The sequence below is a fragment of the Dendrobates tinctorius genome, unplaced genomic scaffold, assembly GCF_039654945.1.
Source record: "Dendrobates tinctorius isolate UK_male_01 unplaced genomic scaffold, ASM3965494v1 ptg000388l, whole genome shotgun sequence".
Classification (NCBI taxonomy): Eukaryota; Metazoa; Chordata; class Amphibia; order Anura; family Dendrobatidae; genus Dendrobates; species Dendrobates tinctorius.
The window spans coordinates 8,062,501-8,087,212 of record NW_027362054.1 but is presented as its reverse complement, the minus strand read 5'-3'; the positions used below and the strand labels follow the sequence as shown (position 1 = coordinate 8,087,212).

At 41.6% G+C, this 24,712-nt stretch overlaps 1 protein-coding gene across 2 annotated transcripts in view; it reads right to left on the bottom strand.

The window, feature by feature from the left end:
• Window positions 1-24,712, bottom strand: part of LOC141076136 (inactive dipeptidyl peptidase 10-like) — a 491,503-nt gene that overhangs the window by 198,848 nt on the left and 267,943 nt on the right. For both annotated transcript variants that reach the window (XR_012227421.1, XM_073563456.1), the window contains exons 6-8: window positions 13,460-13,512; window positions 4,064-4,145; window positions 1,870-1,990 (exon numbers count right to left, since the gene is read on the bottom strand). Coding sequence is in view for 1 of the 2 variants with exons in the window: in XM_073563456.1 (XP_073419557.1) it covers window positions 1,870-1,990; window positions 4,064-4,145; window positions 13,460-13,512 (256 nt within the window). In the remaining variant the exon portion in view is untranslated. The remainder of the gene's footprint in view (window positions 1-1,869; window positions 1,991-4,063; window positions 4,146-13,459; window positions 13,513-24,712) is intronic.

The window sequence follows — 24,712 nt, the reverse complement described above, 5'->3', positions numbered from 1 at the left end:
CAATGAGTGGAACAGGCTGCCACGAGAGGTGGTGAGTTCTCCTTCAATAGAAGTCTTGAAAAAGAGGCTGGACAGATATCTGTCTGGGATGATTTAGCGAATCCTGCTTTGAGCAGGGGGTTGGACTAGATGGCCCAGGAGATCCCTTCCAACTCTACGATTCTATGACTCAATGTTTCTATGATTCATTGGAACAAAGACAAGCTGATTGGAGGGCAGGGAGTGTGCAGGAGAGGAACAGAGAACGACGGACATTTCGGGCAGCGGCGCTTCAACGGGTTAAACTAACAATGATGGATCAACTACTTCCTTTTGTAAGAAGGCAGGGGCAGAATATAACAATCGGTGCATAGAAAACCATGCAATTTAAAAATATTAAAAAACAATTACAGAAACACGGACATAGCCAATCACTAAGTCCCAAGGGACCCTGGGCTACAGCATTAAGAATCCACCTTGCTTCTTTTTTTTAATATTATTAGATTGTGATTTCCACCTTGTGGGGGAAACTTAACCATTTCTATTCCTGCAAGGCATAAAAAATTAGGATCAGCGTTATGATATTCATACATGTATTTGATGAGTAGAAGGGCTCCTTTAACAGTGGTTATAGAATAATAATATTCTTTAAAATCAAACAAACAGGGGTCTTATGGTTTTCCCTATGCAACAGAATTGACATGGGCAGAAGATTGCATATACCCCATGCTTAGTCCTGCATGACACAAAATCATTAAAGCAACATATCATTGATCCTAAACGGAACGCTTTGTCTGTATTATACAAGTGGGAGAACGAGCAGCTACCGCATCTGAAGTTACCCTTGGATGTATTTTTTTTCAAACCAGCCATCAGTGCTATATTATATTCTATTTCTGACTATTAGATCTCTCAAATTGCTACTTCTCCTATAGGAAAATAGAGGTTTATTAACAGCTTTCCCTTGGCTGGGTATTCAAAATAGGGGGGACCCTCGTCAATTTTTTTAAATTTAATTATTTATTAACAAGTACAGTAAACTTCACATGCAAGGCACTGCTCCACGTGGACCTCAGCCTCCTGGTTCACTCCGCTCCCGTGGTGTATGACTTCCTCTTATGAAGCCGGCAGCTGACTTCAGCGTGCAAGTGATGGGAGCGCATGACGTCACTGCCTTGCACCCCCCAGTCACGTGCACACTGACGTCAGCTGCCAGTCTCTGGTTGGCCAGCAGCGTCTATTGCAGCGCATGGACCCCAGTGAGGCTATGGTCTGCAATACACTTCAGCTGAATGTGCGTCCTAGAACACACTTCCAGTTGACGTTTGCGCTTGCAGCGGCGGTCCATTGACTCGCACGGGCCCGGGTTATAGTCACGACTTCTGCGACCGCGATCGTTACTCCCTTGCTGGCCATGCTCACAACAGGGGGCCCCTCTCTAGATAATACCACCGGCCCTGTATACATGCACAATGCATCAGAACACTGCAGTTAATGAACAAATGTGACAAAAACATACATATGATTTTGTTTTTTTGACATATAAGCAGATTAGTTATTCCAGGATCTTTGGAGACAATTGGTGTAGAATAAGGGGTGACCCTATGAAGTTACACTGTATTTGAGATTGTGCATATTGCTGTATGTATTATGCTATTTTTTTTGCATATTGTATAATACTGTATATATTTTCTAAAGCGTCTTTGCAATATACATCTTGTTATGCATGTGGGACTTTTTCCTGGTATGGAGGTGGTGGGTGGGTTCAGATTTTGTATTGCATTTGTTTTTGTAAAACAATAAAATCTTTCAATGAAAAATCCCACAATTAAAAAAAAAAAGAAAGCCACTGACTGTCTACACAGATGAATGCATTCTACATAGACTAACCTTGGTAGGTCCAGTCAGAGATCCCATTGAGCACTTTTTCGGGACTCCCAGATGAAGTAAGCCTAAGAGCTGGGCCAGAAGCCACTTCTTGATAGTATATATCATTTTCAAAGATGAACACCTGGAATCAAAGAATAAAATATTTTATTTAAAAGAGTTATAGAATGAGATGTAGTTGCATGCAAAAGTTCACAGGTCATTTGGCAACATCCAAAAAGTTGGATCTTTATGTACCTAAGGACCTTGTATTTATTAGGAAAACATTGATGTAAATGCAATTCTGTGATTTCACCGCAATTTCCAATTGATTAAATATTGGCTTTTTTAATACAGTGGGATCATTAAACTCTATTACATAAGGGTACCGTAAGGCTACGTGGTAGTGATAAAGAAAATTAGCACAAGTTATAAAGTCATGTTAATTTCAGCTAACAAAACCAATTGGGCCTACAGTGTAGTCACAGAAATCAGAGGTCTTGGGGCATTTTGAAGCTAACAGCCATTGAAAACTAATTATTGTTTCTATTTTGCTCATGAATTGTTTAATGATTACTGATGTGCTATATTCTGTGATTTAGGCATGTGCAGAGTCTCCATAGCTATGAGTTAGAATTTTGACTTAAATACTGGATCCTTTTGCAGCAGACCAGATCCCACTCTCATATTCATAGGTGCCACCATATTCATGTTTTTATCTCTCATCTTTATTCCTTTTTAATTGTAACTCTTATTGTAAATAAATGTATTTTTATTCAAGTCACCTTTGAAGACCAGATTTTTTCTAGGAGTGAAGATTTCCATACTTTCCAGAAATCATATCAGCAAAACAAGCTACTTTATGTCCATATAATGGGCCATCTAGAAACACTAGGAGATTATAGCTTTGAAGCCAGAGTGATTTTTCATTAATTATATATGTAATTTGTAAAATCAAGACTATGCTTATCGTGGAGGAAGACCATGTGGCTTCCCTTGGAGTTTGAGCAAAGAAAAGTAACCATACATTTGTCATCTATAGTTACCCTACTCCATGCCATCCATTTGCCTAGCTCTGACTCCTTTTCTGAGGCTGGCATTTTGATTCTCCTTAACCCAAGATGATCGATGGAGTGGCATATAGAACAGTGGTAAATGTGAACTATGCTTACATAGCACAGTGAAAGCAAGGTACATGAGGCTCAGACTTACCACTGTGCTCCCCATGCCGCTGTGGTGACCATCTTGAATGCATATAAGAACCACTCTTTGTGGAGGCAGTGGGATGCAAATGGAGAATATTAGGTAAGGTGACTATACATGACAAATGTATAGTTTATTTTTCATTTCCAGGTTGGAGGATCATTTTAAAGCAGAATGTGAACCGGCTCAAGGGTCATTTAAAAAACAGGGATAGGAAAACAAGTTTTAGGCCCATCTTGGTTTAAAAACATGGCACTATAAGGAGGGAGTTCTAGTATGTATCCCACTGTTCTGAGAATGTTGTGTGTTATATGGACTATAATAATTGATTTATCAATAACGTTTTGTTAGCAAGCACAGATATTCAAAATTTACGCAGTCTATCTAGAGTACTTAAAGAATTCATCCGGGCAAAATAGAACTTTGCACAGGAGATTGTATATGTAAAAAATAACAAACTCGGCAAACCTACCAGCACCCACCTGCATCAAGCTCAGTGCCAGTAGATGAGTATAGCCGAGTGTTATTTTTTAATCTCTGGGCAAAGTTTTATTTTGCTCTGACAACCCTTTTTTATGCCATATATTGACCCGGTTAAGTGTGGTATACATAGAGAAGATTTTCTATCTAGTGCTTAACACTATTGTCCTATAGTACCGGTGTCCTGGGTTCAAATTTGACTAAGATCAATTTCAGCATGGAGTTTATATGTGTGGGTTTCTTCTGGGGTCTCCAGGTTCCTCCACCACTCCAAAAATTGTTTATAGGTTATTTGGCTTTCTATGAAAATGGCCTTTATGTGTATATCTACAGAAATAAATTATAATGTGAGTTCTATTGAGGACACGGTTCATGGGAGTGATCATTTCTGTACAGCACTATTGAATATGCTGGTGCTATATAAGCAGTAGGAAATTTAGTGGACATATATTACAACCTTCTTCTCCTACCTCTTTTGCCTATTTTCACGGTATACTAACTAGTTACAGTGGTAGCCATTTTATTGCTGACTTACCAGTTGGCTCCCATGTGGTCCCCAGTCGGCATATTGCAGATCAGTATTATTTCTCCCAGGTGGGCTGAGATTCCATAGTTCCCTATAAACGATGGGAATGCATTATTGTTATTAACATGTCAATATTATCTTGTATATGAAAACCTAAAATCTGCAGAGAAGTAGAATAGGGAAAGAAACAACTCCATCACTTTACTGTTTGCAAGAAGCAGAAGGTATTGACCAACATTCCTATTACATACAATGAAAGTTGTGTCCAAAGTGTCCATAGTGTTAAAGAGGTTTTCTCACAAACAAATTTAATTTTAATAAATATTTTAATCAATAGATTTTTTTTATTATAAGTTTCGCAATTGGATGTATTTAAAAAAAATGTTCCTGTCCCAAGATAATCTTATAAATATGCCCCTGTGTTATGGCTGTGCCTGACTGTGCAGAAACATGGTCTGATCATACCACAGCTCTAGGGCAGGAGAGGACAAAAAAGAGAGTATACAGACATTACAGCGGGGGATCACAGCTGATTCTTTCTGTGAGGTAAAACATTGCTTAAAAACAGGCAGTGAAATGTTTTTTAACCTCACAGAAACAAATCAGCTGCGATGCAATGCTATCCTGTCTGTATCCTCTCTTTTTCTTCCTCCCCAGCCCATTGTATGATCAGACAATGTCCCTGCACGGTCAGACACAGCCATTACACAGTACACAGCAGGGGACATTTATAAGATTATCTCAGCACAGGAACATTTTTTTTAACACATTCAATTGTGGAAATTATTTTTATTCCAAAATCATGGGAAAATTCTTTTAAAATAATGGGTAATGGATTTTGAATGGTCGGATGAGCAGTACTGCATATGCACCACCTGACATCCTCCATGCACTCTATCTAGGTAAGCTTGTTGCAATATGTTACATAAGTCCCATGGTTTCCTGTCAACATTTGAAGTTTTGGAATATGATACTAGTCGCTACTCACAGATAATGCGTGAGGTTGCGTAGTTAAGAGGTCGGGGTCAAAATCCAAGAGTATGTCATAGACAGAGGGGTGAGACGAACGCGTAGTCAGGAAACAATCAGAGGTCAATATTCCAAGAAGCTAGTGGATCACGACAAAAGTGCTAGGCAAAAGGATGGTCAAGATAAATCCTAGGTCGAGCAGCAAAGATCAGAATACTAGAAAAGGAGCACAGAGCAAGCACATGCTTATAGCTTATAGCAGAGAGCTATAAAATATCCAAGTAATTACTCTGGACAAGAGACATAGATGAAGCCCTGGAACACCCTGGTCCTGACTGGACGGTAAGACTGTGACTCCAGACACTGACAGCTCAGCATGCTCAAGTATCCGATTGGACGGCTGAGCTGTCCATCACCATACCGACAGATCAGCACATCTAATTCCTAGATTGGGCCGCAGAAAAGTCATTCACTGCGTCCAGACACTCAGGAGTAATTGAGACAGGTAATAATTGTATCATTTTGGGAATATTTCTCTTACACTGTAATTGATGAATTTGGATATTTCAGATCATAATAACAAGTTACTTAAAAATTCTTACCAGGTTATTACTTCTTTATTGCTACTATTAATCAAAAGTCATATGAGAAAGTGTGGAAGGATTGTTGACAAAAACAGGACATCTGCAATTTTCAGCATTAAGATCTTTACATTTGTGACACTTCTATTTAATTCTGACTTTTTATCTTATTCTTGCACTGCAGTGTATTCTGTAAGTTTTGGTTCAGGCCAGTCAAAAAATTTCATTTATGCAGTTGTGTTCATTAACTGCATTTGCGCCTCTGAGCAACAAGCCATGTAAATATTTAAACCCTAGGTTAAACTCATTTTTCATAATTATACGAGTAGTCTCCATGGTGTTGCAATACAACGTTGCTGCTGAGATATTCACCATATGATAAAACACAGAGGACAGCTCCGGCATGAGGAGAAGAGAACATGGATAGCCTGACATAATAAATCCAAGTGAGCATCCATGTTTCCTTTCAATAACTTCTTCAGTTTTATGAAAATATCTTATGTGGCAACATTTTCACCTTCAGGACTTGTGGTACATACACTTTATACTTTTGGTACACACACTTCATGCTTGTGGCACACACACTTTGTACATACTAATGAAGTCCCTGTGCCACGTGTTTTGCTGTGAGAATCAAGAAGTTCTTCTGCGTTCTGTACAATATCTGCAACGTATCTAATTAGACCTGCAAATGTAATTGTGTAAATGTTCTTTTCTGAATGTTGGATCCAAATAATTGACAATTGGGATGAGAAGGGAAAGATTAGCTCTTTTGGGGTGTACCAGATCATGCATTGTGGTTTTACAGTCATGATCGAAAGTGTTGTCACCCTTGTTTTACGTGTCCCCAGGAGGTGTGGAACGTCATGTTGGTAGAAGGGGGGAAACCTTACAATGTGTTCCCAACGTAATTTTGTCCATTCCATTTTTGGGGTTTTGTGTGTAATTCAGGCTGGTTTCACACTTGCTTTTTTTTGCAGCGCGTTTTTCCCGCAAAAAAACGCATTGAAAAACGCATACAAAAGCATACAAATGCTGCGTTTTTTTCAAGCATTTTTATGAGCATGCATGAAAAAAACGCAGCGTTTTTATGCGTTTGTATGCGTTTTTAGTGCGTTTTTACCGCGTTTGCGTTTTTTTCCAACATTTGGTGGCCCCTCACACTAACCCAAACCATGACTTTACTAACCCTAACCCTAACCCTAACCCTAACCCTGACCCTAACCCTAACCCTGACCCTAACCAAACCATACTAACCCTAACCCTGACCCTAACCCTGACCCTAACCCTAACCCTAACCCTTAACCAAACCATACCCTAACCCTAACCCTGACCCTAACCCTAACCCTAACCCTTAACCAAACCATACTAACCCTAACCCTAACCCTGACCCTGACCCTAACCCTAACCCTTAACCAAACCATACTAACCCTAACCCTAACCCTGACCCTAACCCTGACCCTAACCCTAACCCTTAACCAAACCATACTAACCCTAACCCTGACCCTAACCCTAACCCTTAACCAAACCATACCCTAACCCTAACCCTAACCCTTAACCAAACCATACTAACCCTAACCCTAACCCTAACCCTGACCCTAACCCTAACCCTTAACCAAACCATACTAACCCTAACCCTAACCCTGACCCTAACCCTGACCCTAACCCTGACCCTTAACCAAACCATACTAACCCTAACCCTAACCCTAACCCTTAACCAAACCATACTAACCCTAACCCTAACCCTGACTCTAACCCTGACCCTAACCCTAACCCTTAACCAAACCATACTAACCCTAACCCTGACCCTAACCCTGACCCTTAACCAAACCTAACCCTAACCCTTAACCAAACCATACTAACCCTAACCCTGACCCTAACCCTAACCCTAACCCTTAACCAAACCATACTAACCCTAACCCTGACCCTAACCCTGACCCTAACCCTAACCCTTAACCAAACCATACTAACCCTAACCCTGACCCTAACCCTGACCCTAACCCTAACCCTTAACCATACCCTAACCCTAACCCTGACCCTAACCCTAACCCTAACCCTTAACCAAACCATACTAACCCTAACCCTGACCCTAACCCTAACCCTTAACCAAACCATACTAACCCTAACCCTGACCCTAACCCTGACCCTAACCCTAATCCTTAACCAAACCTAACCCTAACCCTTAACCAAACCATACTAACCCTAACCCTAACCCTTAACCAAACCATAATAACCCTAACCCTAACCCTGACCCTAACCCTGACCCTAACCCTAACCCTTAACCAAACCATACTAACCCTAACCCTAACCCTAACCCTGACCCTAACCCTAAACCCCCTTAACTGACCCTAACTCTAACCCAAACCCCTAAATTCCATTGTCAAACTAATGTTAAAAAGAAAAACGCATGGGCAAAAAAACGCATACATAAGCATGCCAATGCGCACATATGCTCACCATAGACTTATAATGGGTGTCCTGCTGTAAAAAAAACGCATTGCGCGCGCATGCGTTTTTTTGAGGCAAATCTGACGCACAAAAAATGCAACATGTTGCATTTTGTGCGCCCGAGCGCATACCGCAAAAAAACGCATGCGCGTTAAAACGCATACAAACGCATGTGTATGGCTGGTTTCACATTCGCGCTTTTTAAGCGCACGCACGGCCGGGGGTAGCTCCGCCCCCGATCCGGCTCTCTGCCCGGCGTGCCCGCCCCTTCCTTGTAGCGCCGCCTCCTAGCGGACAGCGGCGCCTGCGATCGGCGCACCCTATCTTTAGCATAGGGTGCGCAGATCGTGCGCAGGCCGTGCGCTAGTTGCGCTTTGACCTGCGCTGCGCACTTTTGAAGGTGCGCCGTGCGCGCCAAAATCCGAAAAGTTTGATTTTGGCGCGCACGGCGCACCGTCAAAAGTGCGCAGCGCAGGTCAAAGCGCAACTAGCGCACGGCCTGCGCACGATCTGCGCACCCTATGCTAAAGATAGGGTGCGCCGATCGCAGGCGCCGCTGTCCGCTAGGAGGCGGCGCTACAAGGAAGGGGCGGGCACGCCGGGCAGAGAGCCGGCTCGGGGGCAGAGCTACCCCCGGCCGTGCGTGCGCTTAAAAAGCGCGAATGTGAAACCGGCCTATGCGCACATAAGCGCATCCCATGCAAAGTATAGGAAAAAAAATCGCATGCGTTTTTTAGCGCTAAAATCCCGCAAAAAAAAACGCAAATGTGAAACCAGCCTAAGTCCAACTTGCCTTTTTTTCCTTTGTTTTTCTTTGTCTTGTTCCAATACCCACAAAGGAAATAAAGATTTGTATAAAAAAAAGTTTAATTGCAATAATTTTGTAGGAGAAATATTTCATTTTCTGGAATAATTTCAAGCATGCCAACACTTTTGGCTATAGCGGTATCTATACCTCATTCTCCTTATCATTTCTCATCTGTCGGTTGATCTTAATGTACATTTGTCTTTTTCAACCATAGTAGCTATGTTACCATGTAACCTGTAATTGTTTTTAGCTTGTACCACAAGAGCACTTGAATTTTGCTTAGGAATGTGGCGAATGCTGTGTAAGGGCGGGATCACACTACCGTGTGTGATGCGAGAAACTCGCACGAGTCTCTCGCATCAACACCCGCCGCTGCCGCCGTCACTCAGGACCGGAGCTGCGACTGCATGTATTTCTATGCAGCCGTGGCTCTGGTCCTGAGTGCCGGCGGTATTGTCGGGTGTCGATGCGAGAGATTTGTGCGAGTTTCTTGCATCACACACGGTAATGTGATCCTGGCCTAAATCGCATAGTATTAACAAATCTTCTTCAAAGTTTTTTGTGCTGCTTTTTTTTGCCAGATCAACTGGCGTTCACAATTATCAGGCCATCTAAACAGGCCAGCAATCACACGAGGAATGAGCAAAACTTTTAACCAGTTTAAAAATCATCATTCTCAGCGGGACATCACCCCATGGAAACGGGACATGTGCTGTTTCCATGGGGTGATAAGAACAATTATGGTATATTCTATGTACATAGGTGATTAAATGACAGCTGATTAGCTTGTATGTAGCCAATCGTTTGACAACCCTGTTTGACACATGTAAAACTAGCATTAGAATCAATTCACACCCAGATTTTCCATTTAGTTGGCAGGCTTACATTGGGATTTGGGTTTTTTTGTACTCTGTAAAATTACACTTGGGTTGCAGCATTTCTCAAAACAAAAATTCCTAAAATTATATGTTGAAGACTATACCGTAATTTTCTCCTAATTTTTCAATGTAGAAATTTAAAAGAGCTAAGAAAAACCTATTGTACAATATGATATAAGATTAAAAAAAACAAAAACGTATGTGAAAGAATGCTGTTATAAAAACCCCATGATTTTGACATGTGTTTGCCACAGCTAAGAAAAAAGTGTGTGTATTAATTGAGATGGATCCAGAAAAGTTTCTTTAGACTAATGAACATTTTTTTGCAATACATTAATAAAAATATCATTGAGTAATATAGAATCATTTACATTCTAAGAGAGTACTATTGATATTTCAACCTTTTCTCTCAATAATTATAAATTTTATTTTGAACTAATACAAAAATAAATTACTTTATATTGGAATTTTTGAGATGTTTAAGAGCCCAAGGGAACAGAATTTATTCAGAAAATTGAGAATTAGAAAACTTAAGCAGATGTAGACCTATTGATATTTTCCAGATCTAAAATCGATGCTAGCCGAATGTGATATTTCTTAAGTCACCAAATAACAGAACTAATTCTTGATGTTGATAGAGTTAATAATTTTAGCAGTGTGACTCTCAGCCAGTTTTATTTCACCAATTTCATTGTAAAAAGGAATATACTAAAATATGAGTTGTAATATATTTTTTAATTATTTGTTCTCCTATGGCCCCAGGTAGACCTCTATTTTTTATGTACGTGTTGTGTCTCTGTTTTTTATGGATAGAATATGTACCTATTATGATTTATGGAATTGTTCACATGTCCAAGTTTTTTTGTGGACCGTGTGTCTGCCAAAAAATCACGGAGTCATGTTGGCTTTTGATCCATTTACATAAAGTGATAACAGATGATTAATCAACCACAAGAGATTTGATATGAGGCATACAGGTAGGACTTTTTTCAGCATTCTGTAACATGTATGCCCATATTAATAGTTTATATAGGTCAAATGTGGTGACAGTCCCTTTAAGAAGGATATATTGGTCTGTCTATCATCAGAGTCCGAGTTTCATATGTAGGGGAATTTTCACAGCCACTCTACCATCCAAATGCAGTTACTGCACTAGGCCCTAACAGGAACCAACTCCACAATGCTACTATGCCACAAGTCTTGTACTCTGGGCTGAAGACAGTTTCTCCTTTCACCAACCTGCTTCTGTTGCCTCCAATTCTTAGGGCATGGTTCACATCCCTTTCCTTTTCTATGGTCAGGTCTCCGTGCCTGCTTCTCACTCAATCGGGGATTCCATTCCGTTAATAATGCCTCCATTTCTGACGCTCTCTTGATCAGTGATTCCATTCCGTTAATCAGGCTTCCATGTATGCCACTCACTCAATTGGGGATTACGTTGTGTTAATTAAACCTCCATGTCTGCTACTCACTCAATTGGGCATTTATCATGCTTCCATGCCTGCGACTCAATCGAACAGGGATTCCATTCTGGTAATCAGGCCTCTGATCCCCCTGAACTAATCCACCACCAATAATAGCTATGTGTTCCTAGCCACACCCTCTTAGGTTTTTGGCTGTAAGCAAGTGCAGGTTACTCCAGTTGCGACTTTATCCAAATCTGAGCGAAGACTGGACTCTAGGCCTGGCAAAGTCAACCTTTATGTTTTATTGCTGTGTCACCGCAGATAACATAACTCTGTAGGTCTGGCTTCTCTCGCCCTACAGTATAAGTGGGCCTTCTCTCTGCGGTTAAGTTGTTTTTACTTCCTATCCCTATTTTCCTTGGCCACTAGATGGCAACATCTGTCCACACATGCTTTCCAGCACATTCTATTTGTCTGAGTCTCCTTACGCCTTTGTGTTTGTATTTCCAGATCTGATGGTACAACTGTAATACCATGGCCTCCGGGGGGTAGCTTCTGTGGCCGCTCCAGTACTCACTGTGCTGGAGGCTGTTTCATCTCCGTTATGCTGTCCACTTTGGGGACCCAAATGACTGCAGACTGAGACTGGAAACAACTTAAACAAACTCAGCTTTATTCTCTTCAGGGCACAGCACGTCCACAACTGCTACAGGACTCTTTACTCGGTAACAGCAATACATCTTCATCTACAGCAGTACGTCACTTCTTCCTTCACTTCACACGTATGAACCACACAGACAAGCTGACACGTCACACGGAGCATGATGAACACGGAAGACTTCCCTTCTTCCACAGCCCGACTTCAGCCCACGAAGGTACCCGACTTATCCGTTACAGCTCACCCCTTTACGGCACTGTTGCTCCTGTTCATGTCGTAGGTTCGCAGCTCATTAGGCTCTCCACAAAGCTCCTGTACTCCAGCTGCTACTTCCATAGGGGGCTCTCCCACGGACCTCCCTGGCTTGCACTACTCCAGACATGGGCTGGATTCAATAGACTGGCTTGGTACGTCACTTCAGCTCTTCCTTGCTAGCTGACTTGACCACTGAGACACCTTCTTCAGTCTCACTAGTCCTGCAGTTTCCAGTCTCTAACTGCAGGACCTCCAGCACCACTACGTGCTGGCTACTGCTGTGGGCATTCACTGTGTTCACTTCTGTCCAGTCCAGCTACCCCCAGCACAACTGAATCATGGAGGGAAAACTATCTCCTTTTCTGTCTCTCACTAGCCACTCCTCTCAGGTTCCCTCCTAACAGTCTTCTCACTAGTTGAGCTCAGTGCCCTCATCTAGTGGCCCTTTTCTAGTACTACAACTAACTAATGTTGTGTGGATGCAAACACACACACACACAACATACATACAACACACAGATAATACACAATAATGTTACTATTCACAGGGCGAGGCCCTTACACAACTGATTGATTTTCTGGGTTATTCATTGAACATGATGACAGAATATCAGTTCATCATCGGTTTCTGAGAAACTGATTTAACAGTAACAAACAAATATGGCTGAATCTCCTGTCACAGTCACACACACAAGTTTTGCCAATATTGGCAAAATGGTGCAAAAGATAATCTGCATTGTCGTTCTAACAGTGAGCTTAAAATTTTTAAATGATTTGTCTAGGTCTGAGAGAAAAGTCAATAGTCACTCCATATGACTTCGTACGGTGGGCACGTTGTCACAATTTCCCGGTATACTTTGTGTGAGTAGGTGGTCACCTACCCACATGTGCGCGATTTGCATACTTATGGTCAAGTACCAACTAGACTCCTCCAACTTCTCTCAATTCACTGCTATTGAAAAAAGCCAAATGCCTCTAGATGGTATGTGACCCCCAATTAGGCAAATCATGTACATGTGGTAACATGACCACCCATTCACACTAGGAATACTGGGGAATTGTGACATTGTGTGCATCACACGTACTCACAATTCAGCAATGTGCAGTCTCATAGACTGAATGCAGACTTTAGTCCAAAGTCTACACAAACCCCTTTAACTGATGTAAAATTTTGTATGTCCAATGATGGCAAAGTCAGCCATCATGTCTAATATTTTTGCAATATTTCAGACTTTCAGACATCAGTGAGCGTGCTCCTAAATTTCCACACAAATTAGCATGGATTAAGTGAATCCGGCTCAAGTTCAATCAATTTTGCTCTATTTTTAAGACAAAACTGTCCATGGAATGATGTTTTTTTTCATTATTACTTTGCCTAAAACTTATATCTTTTTAATCTTACCTGCTCTGGATGTTGTACACATTATATGAAGCAATGAAGGACACTCCTGCAATCTGCAATGTATAAAAATTCAGATGATAAATAACAGTAAACTTCTAATAAACCGAATAGGCAGAATGAGAGTAACCACACTATTTTTTGCTATACACAAGACAATTTATTTTTTGTAACCTTTCAGGGCTGAATATCAATGAAATTGAACTATCACCACACAAAAATTGTAAGATGGAAAGATTTCAGAATCTGTAATGCTGCAGCATATAGTCCACCCCACCAGTATTTTACTGAGTTTATCTTGTGTCACAACAAATTATTATTACCATGGTGAATCAGCCATACAAGAGTATAGCACCATCGGGTGGTCTGCCGGTATCATGACGTACTCCCTCCGCTTGATACAACAGGAGTCAACTGAGGGAGTATTTCTACACATCAGCAGATGGACCATGACTTTACTTCTTTGAGAAAATCAGGATATCATAATCTAAAGCAGGTAGGTAGTAAGATATCCAAAGATTATTTCATAGAGGATCTATTCCTTATATATGCTGCTCTTGTCACTTGCCATGAATATGTCATTTTCTAGTCAATGTAGTTGCTGGTGTTCTCCTGAATATGGTGTTTTTCTTTGTCCCCTCTCTTCCCCGTATGTAAATCTAGTATTCTTAGTAAGGCCGGGATCATACTATCATGTGTGATGAGAGAAATTCGCATGAGATTCTCGCATCAACACCCGGCGCTACCGCTGGCACTCTATGCTGGTGCAATTCTGGTCCTGAGTGCCGGCGCCAGTGCCTTGTGTTGATGCGAGAGACTTGTGTGAGTTTCTCGCATCACACATGGTAGTGTGATCCCGGCCTAAATCTACTCTTCTTTATGAGTTTCTTTGTGGACAAAGCCAAGTTGGCTAAAAGGATTACATTTATGCACAGGAAAGAGGGGGCCGTATCTCAGGATCAGAGAGGCACAAGACCCCAAAAAATAATGCCAGATTCAGAAGTATAGTATGCAAGGTAAAAAATAACAGGGTTTTTTTTTTACATAACACTCCCATTAAAGTTCTTATCCTCTTAATATATTGTAATCATCATAGTAAAAATGGGTTAAAAACAGACTAGCTGCATCCTTCAAAGCTTTTTCTAGAGACAGGAAGTCTCTTTTCCCTGCCTGAGTCATCCCTCTCTTCCACTCTTGACCCAGCTGCTCCCTCCTCCCCCTGCCAGGGACTTTGGAGTAATATCTCATGCAGGGAAAATTGACCTCCTGTTTCTACATAGAGCTTACAAGGATTCACTGAGTCAGTTTTTATTCACGGGATATCATAGACCTAATGGAAAAGAGAAGAATTACCTTGGTGGAAGGGTAAAATAAGCAAATGTACGAGAGTACAAAGTGCTATATAACATGAGGACTGCATTATGCTAAGAGGATGCAAATTTTGATGGGAGTGTTTCTTTAATGAGGGTTTCTACCCAAAATGGATAATGGGGCATGTTTTATTAGTAAAATTAGGACAGTAGTCAAGGTCTTGTTAGCAATTTTGGCTCCATTTCCTATAGTAAGACTTTTCTAACAGTTATTATGCTGTGAATTAGAATGATCTATTTAAGATGCAAAGACAAATGTAAACCCGTTAGTGTGAAGATTAAAATTGAATTGTTTGTTCAGATTTTTCTTTTATTAAAAAACATTAAAAATCAGCTGAAGTCATAGACTATAAAGTAACAATTCTTCCTTTTCAATGAAGGCTGAGAAGAAGGGTTAGTACAAAGGGTCAGCCAACATATTGTGGTTTATATCTAGGTGTCTAATATAGAACCGGTGTTCTTCCTGTGCGATTAGTTCTGCTTTTAAGTAAAGCTCATTGCTGGGGAAGGAAAAAGGCGGCCGACTGGGAGGATTTGGAGGATTTGTAGGGCTGAAGAATATGTGCATTTACTTATACAGATAGAAGTAAATAAACACTGGCGCTTCTTTGTGTCAAATTTGTATATAGGAGCTCGTGATGGGTTGATATCAAAAGCTGCAGGTGATATAGGGTCAGGTTCTGTGCATACCTGTCAAAACTGAAAATACTATAATAATAATAATATCACCGCACTATCAGTTCTGAAAGTGATGCCAAGATACTTACTCTCACCGTGAAGAATAAGATCAGGATGCTTGGTGAATAGAGGAAAGATGATTCCACTGGACTGTATAGAAATTTTTTTTTTAATATGTATAAATGTGTAAGAACCACCAGATGCAAAAGACTAGACTATACGGGTGACTATACTTACTGGTTTGTACACTTCAAGTGTATATCAGTGCTTTATTGCTCAGATTATATAACCTATGGTAGGCTGGCTTGTTTAATATGAGTTCACTGCAAAAACACAGGAATAATAGTATTAATATCACCGCACTGTTAGTTCAGAGAGTAATATAGATATACTTACTCCTATATATGGAAGACAGGGCAAGGAACTTGATAAATAGAGGAGAGCAGGTTTACTACAGCTTGTTGCTGAACTAATTAAAAAAAGAATATGTATATAGTGTTATAAAGCAATCAAGTGAAAAAATAGGGTTAATGAATAAGTGTACTCACTTATTGGTCTGCTTCAAGTATATATTTTTGCTTGTTGCTATGGTTATATAACTTAGTATGGACTTCTATTCACTGCAAAAATATTATTATTAAATATAATTTCAGCGTTTTCTACATCAATGGGTGCAGCCCGCACAATTTATTAGATCTCTGGTACTCACTGTTGGTGGTATAATGTGTGTGGAGACCAGGATGTCAAGATTGGAACTCCTGAGGTTGGCAGTCCACCGTGGGTGGTCTAGTACATGCAGGCGCCTGATTACAGGAAGGCGCGGGGAGTTATAAACCGCTCCGCTGTATAGTTGGTGGCATAGCGTGCAGGGCTATGGTGAGGAGGGAACAGGTATCAAAAAGCAGGAACTCCTGCTGTAAGTGCTTGCTCGATGAGCAGCGGGGGGACGCCGGATTCTCGCGCGCCCCGGTCGGAGGCTACGCTGAGGTCTCGGTGGGGATAAGAGGGGCGGAGCTAGCAGTGACGTCACTGAGGAGGTCGGATGAGTGCACAGGAGGGACACAATTCCTACGCGTTTCGAGGGAAGCCAACCCTCTTCGTCAGGGATGTGTTTGATCGTGCTGATTGCCGTGCTTATATAGTCTAGCTACCGCCCACAATCCTGCCTGCCCAATTGGTGCAGCTGCTCACAGCTAGAGATATATAGAGAGGTTCACAGCGGTCATTGAGGTGGATCATCATCTTTGAGAATGTTAAAAGCATGCTGCGTTTATCACTGTGTGTGAATAGTTCCTGTCATGCCTTGAATGGAATTAATAAAAGAGGGGGGGAGGGGAAAAAATATCTCTGAAGTCCATTTGATTGTAGTAGCTTGAGGCCAGTTCATGATGGCTACTGAGCAGATTACATAGTATTTATGATTAGAGTGTTAATTTAGGGTATTGTTAAATAACGGAGAAATAAAAATAAAAATATTTTTTATTAGTATAATGATTTAAAATTGTGTGCTAGATAAAACCTAAGCATCCTGATCTTATTCTTCACGGTGAGAGTAAGTATCTTGGCATCACTTTCAGAACTGATAGCGTGGTGATATTATTATTATTGTGTATTTACTTTTATCTATATATCTATATCTATTTTGTATTAAGTGTTGTAAGTTTTTCAATAAGACATTTTACACCTTATATGTTGCGACATGTGACTACAGATTATGTCAGTTTAGATTTTGTCAGTTTTCGACTCCCCTCTCCTTGCTCTCATGTGTCATTCAGAATAAATCAAAATTTTATAGTTTATTAGTCAGTAAAACAAATCTCAGGTGACCACCTGCTCTCCAGTGCAGTGACCCTGCCAAACAAATCCCAATATCTACCGGTGCCATAAGATTCAGATTTATGTTTCACCTTGCAGAAAAATTTTATCAGGGTCTCACAAAATCATCTGGCGAGCTTTGTGAAAAACAACATTCTGTTGCCCTTAACAGTAATAATACCATGAGCACATGAACACCATTCTATGAGACATTCTAAGTGAAGGAGCAACCAAGCCAACCTGAAGATTATTGCGTCTACTTTACGAATTGATTTTCACAATAGACTTTAAGAAAATTGTACAAGAATAAAAAAAACAGTCTGCAAGTGAAGATGTTATGAACACAAGAATATGTGTTGTGCTGGGCTGTAATGTGGGGGGAAGTACTTGATCTCCTTGAAGGGACCAGATGATTCTGGCAGGCAATGCTCCTTGGGAGAAAAGTGAGTTTCATAAACTCTCAGTAAAATCTGCCAAACTTACTGTCCATAGTTGAATCTAGATTCATTGTTTAATTTAACATCAAAGTTGGATAATGTTGATATGAAGTTGCTTCATAGAGATTTAGAAAGCCTTTAAAACATGCACTCACTGCAAACGCACACCAAACCAACACAGTCTACGCATGTGAGAATTTTATGATCCGGGTAGGTGAAGCCAAGAAGTGGTGCAACAAACAGTATAGCTCAGAATAACTGGAAAGGTCTCCAGGGGTAATAATTACTGCACAGCATCAGTAAAGTGGTACTCGCTATATGTATTTGTTCAACCATCAATCAGTAACACCACATTGTAGACCTAGCAGAAAGAACAAGCCCCCCGAGGTCAGAAAGAGATGACATTGATGGGGCAAGAAAAAACAACGTGATGTCACTAGGGCTACTCAAAGTATTAGGCTATAGAGTAATAATGACAGAACCTGAAAGTAGAGAACGCATTTAAGTCAAAGAACATCTGCTTGCTGGAGACCCTCTGTAATCCCAGTTCCTGCAAGAGTCCAGTTATCTATGAAGTTGGTTAAACATAATCCACCAAGACTTATATCATGTACAGGTACCGAGGCGAACCATAAGAACGCTTGCCCAAACTTGCAGATCCACCATAATTTTTAAATATAGTAAATTACTATCTTTAAAATTTATGGTATTACTATTAGTAATGCTTGCTAGTTGCTCCTATCTTATAAGCTTGTTTTCCCCTAGTTTACTAATCCAGGATAGTGAAGTGGGTGGTCAAGGCTAGTTTCATATATTCAATATTTATGGTTTATGTACAGACGGCAATGTCCGTATCAGAAGCCGGTCTCATAGGCATAGATGAGGCTGTTGAGTTCAGTACAGGAGACCTGGGGTTGGTCCAGATATTGAAATCTGTATTTGAACCATGCATATTGGATAAGTGAAACTGGCTTAAATGGGTTGTCCGATCTTAAACTACAGTTGTGGCCAAAAGTATTGACACCCCTGCAATTCTGTCAGATAATACTCAGTTTCTTCCTGAAAATGATTGCAAACACAAATTCTTTGGTATTATTATCTTCACTTAATTTGTCTTAAATGAAAAAACACAAAAGAGAATGAAGCAAAAAGCAAAACATTGATCATTTCACACAAAACTCCAAAAATGGGCCTGACAAAAGTATTGGCACCCTCAGCCTAATTTTTGGTTGCACAACCTTTAGCCAAAATAACGTCGACCAACCGCTTCCGGTAACTATCAATGAGTTTCTTACAATGCTCTGCTGGAATTTTAGACCATTCTTCTTTGGCAAACTGCTCCAGGTCCCTGATATTTGAAGGGTGCCTTTTCCAAACTGCCATTTTTAGATCTCTCCACAGGTGTTCTATGGGAATCAGGTCTGGACTCATTGCTGGCCACCTTAGAAGTCTCCAGTGCTTTCTCTCAAACCATTTTCTAGTGCTTTTTGAAGTGTGTTTTGGGTCCATGTCCTGCTGGAAGACCCATGACCTCTGAGGGAGACCCAGCTTTCTCACACTGGGCCCTACATTATGCTGCAAAATTTGTTGGTAGTCTTCAGACTTCATAATGCCATGCACACGGTCAAGCAGTCCAGTGCCAGAGGCAGCAAAGCAACCCCAAAACATCAGGGAACCTCCTCTATGTTTGACTGTAGGGACCGTGTTCTTTTCTTTGAATGCCTCTTTTTTTCTCCTGTAAACTCTATGTTGATGCCTTTGCCCAACTACTACTTTTGTCTCATCTGACCAGAGAACATTGTTCCAAAACGTTTTAGGCTTTTTCAGGTAAGTTTTGGCAAACTCAGCCTGGCTTTTTTATGTCTCGGGGTAAGAAGTGGGGTCTTCCTGGGTCTCCTACCATACAGTCTCTTTTCATTCAGACGCCGACGGATAGTACAGGTTGACACTGTTGTACCCTCGGACTGCAGGGCAGCTTGAACTTGTTTGGATGTTAGTCGAGGTTCTTTATCCAACATCCGCACAATCTTGCATTGAAATCTCTTGTCAATTTTTCTTTTCCGTCCACATCTAGGGAGGTTAGCCACAGTGCCATGGGCTTTAAACTTCTTGACACTGCGCACGGTAGACACATGAACATTCTGGTCTTTGGAGATGGACTTGTAGCCTTGAAATTACTCATGCTTCCTCACAATTTGGTTTCTCAAGTCCTCAAACAGTTCTTTGGTCTTCTTTCTTTTCTCCATGCTCAATGTGGTACACACAAGGACACAGGACAGAGGTTGAGTCAACTTTAATCCATGTCAACTGGCTGCAAGTGTGATTTAGTTATTGCCAACACCTGTTAGGTGCCACAGGTAAGTTACAGGTGCTGTTAATTACACAAATTAGAGAAGCATCATATGATTTTTCGAACAGTGCCAATACTTTTGTCCACCCTCTTTTTTATGTTTGGTGTGGAATTATATACAATTTGGCTTTAGGACAATTCTTTTTGTGTTTTTTCATTTAAGACAAATTAAATGAAGATAATAATACCAAAGAATTTGTGTTTGCAATCATTTTCAGGAAGAAACTGAGTATTATCTGACAGAATTGCAGGGGTGTCAATACTTTTGGCCACAACTGTACAAGCCTGCAGTCACTCTATATAACTGCAGACTTGTTTTTTTAGACCGCACAACCCTTTTAAAGACACTTAAAAAATGCCTTTGTATTATCACTATCCATAAAAGGCATAAAAGAAAGCAAGTATAATTAAGTTTTAAGATTTCAGATACACTTTAATTGTTCCATACTTAGCAGTGACAAATTTCACATAATCATCTGCACAGAAGAATGTGTTATTGGAATTGATTAGCAACAAAAACCCGAGTATTTCCAGCTCCTCTGGGTTGTCACTGCCACCCATGGTCTGGGGAGCTCATATATCACACTTCAGTTTCCCTAGCATTAGTTTTCTTGCAGATTCAGCACCGGTTCATAAATCATAAAAGTTTCTGTGCCATCAAGTAATGCATTTAATCGGTTTCTGGCAGACGATGGAAAGCAGTGGATGTAAAACATTTTTCTTGCTACTGTTAACTTTAATTATTAAAAACCTACAAAGAAACCAGGCAAAGGGTGATTGTCATTACAACACATCCAAAAATGCCTCACCACAAGAATAATTAGTGGAAGTCTGTGAAATGAGTTGTTAAACTGGGAACAGCTGATGGCAAACTACTCTAATTTGACCGACAATATCTCTCCTGACTTTCCCATACACATGAATTCAAAGTGCCTGTGTTCCTTCTCTCCCATGACATTATCTGTTAAAAGTCAGGAGGACCCATACATATTAGTCAGCTGATCCCACAGCTGGTCAGCAGATGCGGCTGACTCATAAGTAATGTACATTAAAGTGGCTGTCCGGCCTTAGGCTACAAGTCTGCAGTCATTCTTGTGAATCCTCATATTGCGTACACTCAGGGCCGGCGTTAGGGGCAGGCAGATCAGGCGGTTTCCTAGGGCCCCCACTCCCCCAGGGGCCTCCAGCTAGCGGCACATCATGCAGCCGCTATGGGGCCTCTGTGAGGCAGGGGTGCCCGCCTGCCCCCAGCGCCGATTCCCGCCACCGCATTGAACTATACGACACTCCCTCTCCCATCATTCCCCGCTCTGCCTCTGACACAGTGGGTGTGCGATGACGTCATCGCACACTCACTGTGTGCCAAGCAGAGCAGGAGACAGGAGCCGGGAGCAGCGCGGGCACGAGGAGAAGGTGAGGAGTGTGTTTTTTTTTTAATATATCAGTGTCAGTACTGGACTGTGGGGCCATTCGGGGGGCGGCTATATACTTTGCTGGGCTATATACTTTGCTGGGCTATATACCATGCTCGGCTATATACCATGTGGTGCTGGGCTATATACCATGCTGTGCTATATACTGTGCCGGGCTATATACCATGTGGTGCTGGGTTATATACCATGCTGGTTTATATACCATGCTGGGCTATATGGTATGCTGTGCTATATACTATGCTGGGCTATATACCATGCTGGGCTATATACCGTGCTGAGCTATATACCATGCTGGGCTATATACCATGTGGTGCTGGGCTATATACTATGCTGGGCTATATACCATGTGGTGCAGGGCTATATACCATGTGGTCCTGGGCAATATACCATGCTGGGCTATATACCATGTGGTGCTGGGCTATATACCATGTGGTGCTGGGCTATATACCATGTAGTACTGTGCTATATACCATGTAGTACTGTGCTATATACCATGTGGTACTGTGCTATATACCGTGTGGGTTTGTGCTATATACCATGTGGGGCTGGGCTATATACCGTGTGGGGCTGGGCTATATACCGTGTGGGGCTGGGCTATATACCATGTGGGGCTGGGCTGCATACCATGTGGGGCTGGGCTACATGCCATGTGGTGCTGGGCTTTATACTATGCGGCTGTGTTATATACCAAGGGGGGTACATTATACATTATATGGGGGAGGCTGTGTTATATAATATGGGGGGTTACATTATATTCTATGGGGAGATGGGCTGTATTATATTCTATTGGGGCTACATTATATTCTATGGGGGGTGGTTGCATCATACTCTATGAGGGGGCTACATTATACTATATGAGGAGGCTACATTGTATTCTATGGGGGGCTGCATTACATTCTATGGAGGCTAGATTATATTGTATGGGGGCTTTATTATATTCTATGGGGGCTGCATTATACTATATGAGGAGGGCTACGTTGTATTCTATGGAGGGGCTACATTATATTCTATTGGGGGTTACTTTATATTCTGTGGAGTGGCTGCATTATACTCTGAGGGGTAGCTGCATTATGCTCTAAGGTATGGCTGCATTATACTATAAGGGGGGTTACATTATATTGTATGGTGGGGCTGCATTATACTCTGTGGGGTGGCTGCATTATACTATATCGTGGACTATGGGGAATACATTATATGAAGAACTGTGGGGTGCATTATACTATGGGAAGTGAATTGTACTACATGGATGACTATGGTGGTGCATTATACTATATGGAGCACTATGAGGAGTGTATTATACTATATGAAGGACTGAGCAGTGTATTTTAATGGAGGGCTATGAGGAGTGTATTATACTATATTGAGGACTATGGGGAGTGTATTATACTATATGGAGGACTGAGCAGTGTATTTTAATGGAGGGCTATGAGGAGTGTATTATACTATATTGAGGACTATGGGGAGTGTATTATACTATATGGAGGACTGAGGAGTGTATTATACTATATGGATGACTATGGGGCACATTATATTATATGGAGGGCTATAGGGAGTGTATTATACAATATGGAGGACTATGGGGGACATTATATTATATGGAGGACTATGGAGTGTAAACTGTAGATGTGCTGCTGATACCATGATACTGTATGGTGATCTGTTAGTGATCCAATAGTGATTGTTCTGTTCCCATCGTTCTTCCTCAGATGGTGGAACGAGGCCGGGAAACAAGTGTTGAACGACTTCAATATTGTCGATCACACTCATTTAACGTCCTGAACTCAGCACATGTAAATAAAATCGAAATGCTTCTGTATGATGTGCAATATGTTAGCATTTGGGGCCCCATTTTAAACTTTGCCTAGGGCCCCACTTTGCCCAAAACCAGCCCTGCGTACACTCCGTGTTTGTGGTCACAAGTATGCGACTTGCATACATGCAGTCGCGTGCCGACTAGATGTGCTAGCCTCACTCAGTGAAAGTGTATTGATCAAAGCCAGATACGTCTAGTTGGAATTTGGCGGAAAAATGCAACTCACATACTTGCAGTCACATAACTTGCCATTCCTGGCACTGGAGAATCCTCACAGCATGCAGTGCAAGGGATGTAAGGTTTCCCAAGTCTGCAGTCACATAGAGTGACTGCAGACTTGTAACCAGCGTAAGGTCAGACAAACACCTTAAGGCCAACATATATTGACTATCCAATGGAGAGGTGATAAGTGTAGATTGCTGAGGGCCAATCTGCTGAGACCTTTATCCATCATGAGATCATAGGTAGAGATGAGTGAATATTTCAATGCTTGGTTTGGCTCACGATCGCTGAATTTGCAGTATTCGCTGATTTAATCGTCAATTAAATTGCTGAATATAGCCAAACATACACAGTGCAAAAGCCAGTGTTTCCCACGCTGTATGACAGCGTGGGAAACACCGGTGTGGCGCTTCTGATCGGCGGTGAAATCATCCACGACAGTCAGGGAGCTGTCATGCTCACCATGTCTGTTATGTCTGCTATGTCTGTTTTGCCTCATGACCCCTGGAGCAGTGTGCACACTCACCTCATGACTGTTGGGCTGCAAGATGCCTGCGTTTTTGCTCTGCCTTCTGTGATCATCTCTGCATGTCTGAAACCCCTGATTATGTGACCTTTCCTGGGTTCCAGCATTGTCTGGTTATGCAATTATCTCTGCATGTCTGAAACCCCTGATCATGTGACCGCTCTCTGTGATCCTGGAGGATTTGAACTGGAAGTTCTCCCCTGGTCCTGACCCGGAAGTGGAGGTGCTAATGCCCTATATCAGACCGCCCCTCCTTATGCTCAGGGCCTGAGTATTGTGTTGCTTCCCTGCATAGCTGCTTGGTCTGCTGGGTCGCTCCCTCTATTCTGTGCCCCTGCACTCTGCCCTGTCGTGCGTCTCTGCACACACTCCGTGCTTGTACTCCGTCTCTTGTCCTGTGCCTTGTCTTATGTTTGTCCTTCGTTCCATGTTTTGTCTCTGCTCTGCTTTGCCTTGTAGTCCTTCCTTGCTCTGATTCCGTTCTGTGCTTCAGTCTAGCTTCCGTTCCTTGTTACGTACCTTGCCTTGTTCTGCATTGTTCCTCCCTATGGTCTCTGTCTGCTTGCTCTGCCTTGCTCCCTCCTATGGTGCTCTGTAGTGCTCCCTGGCACA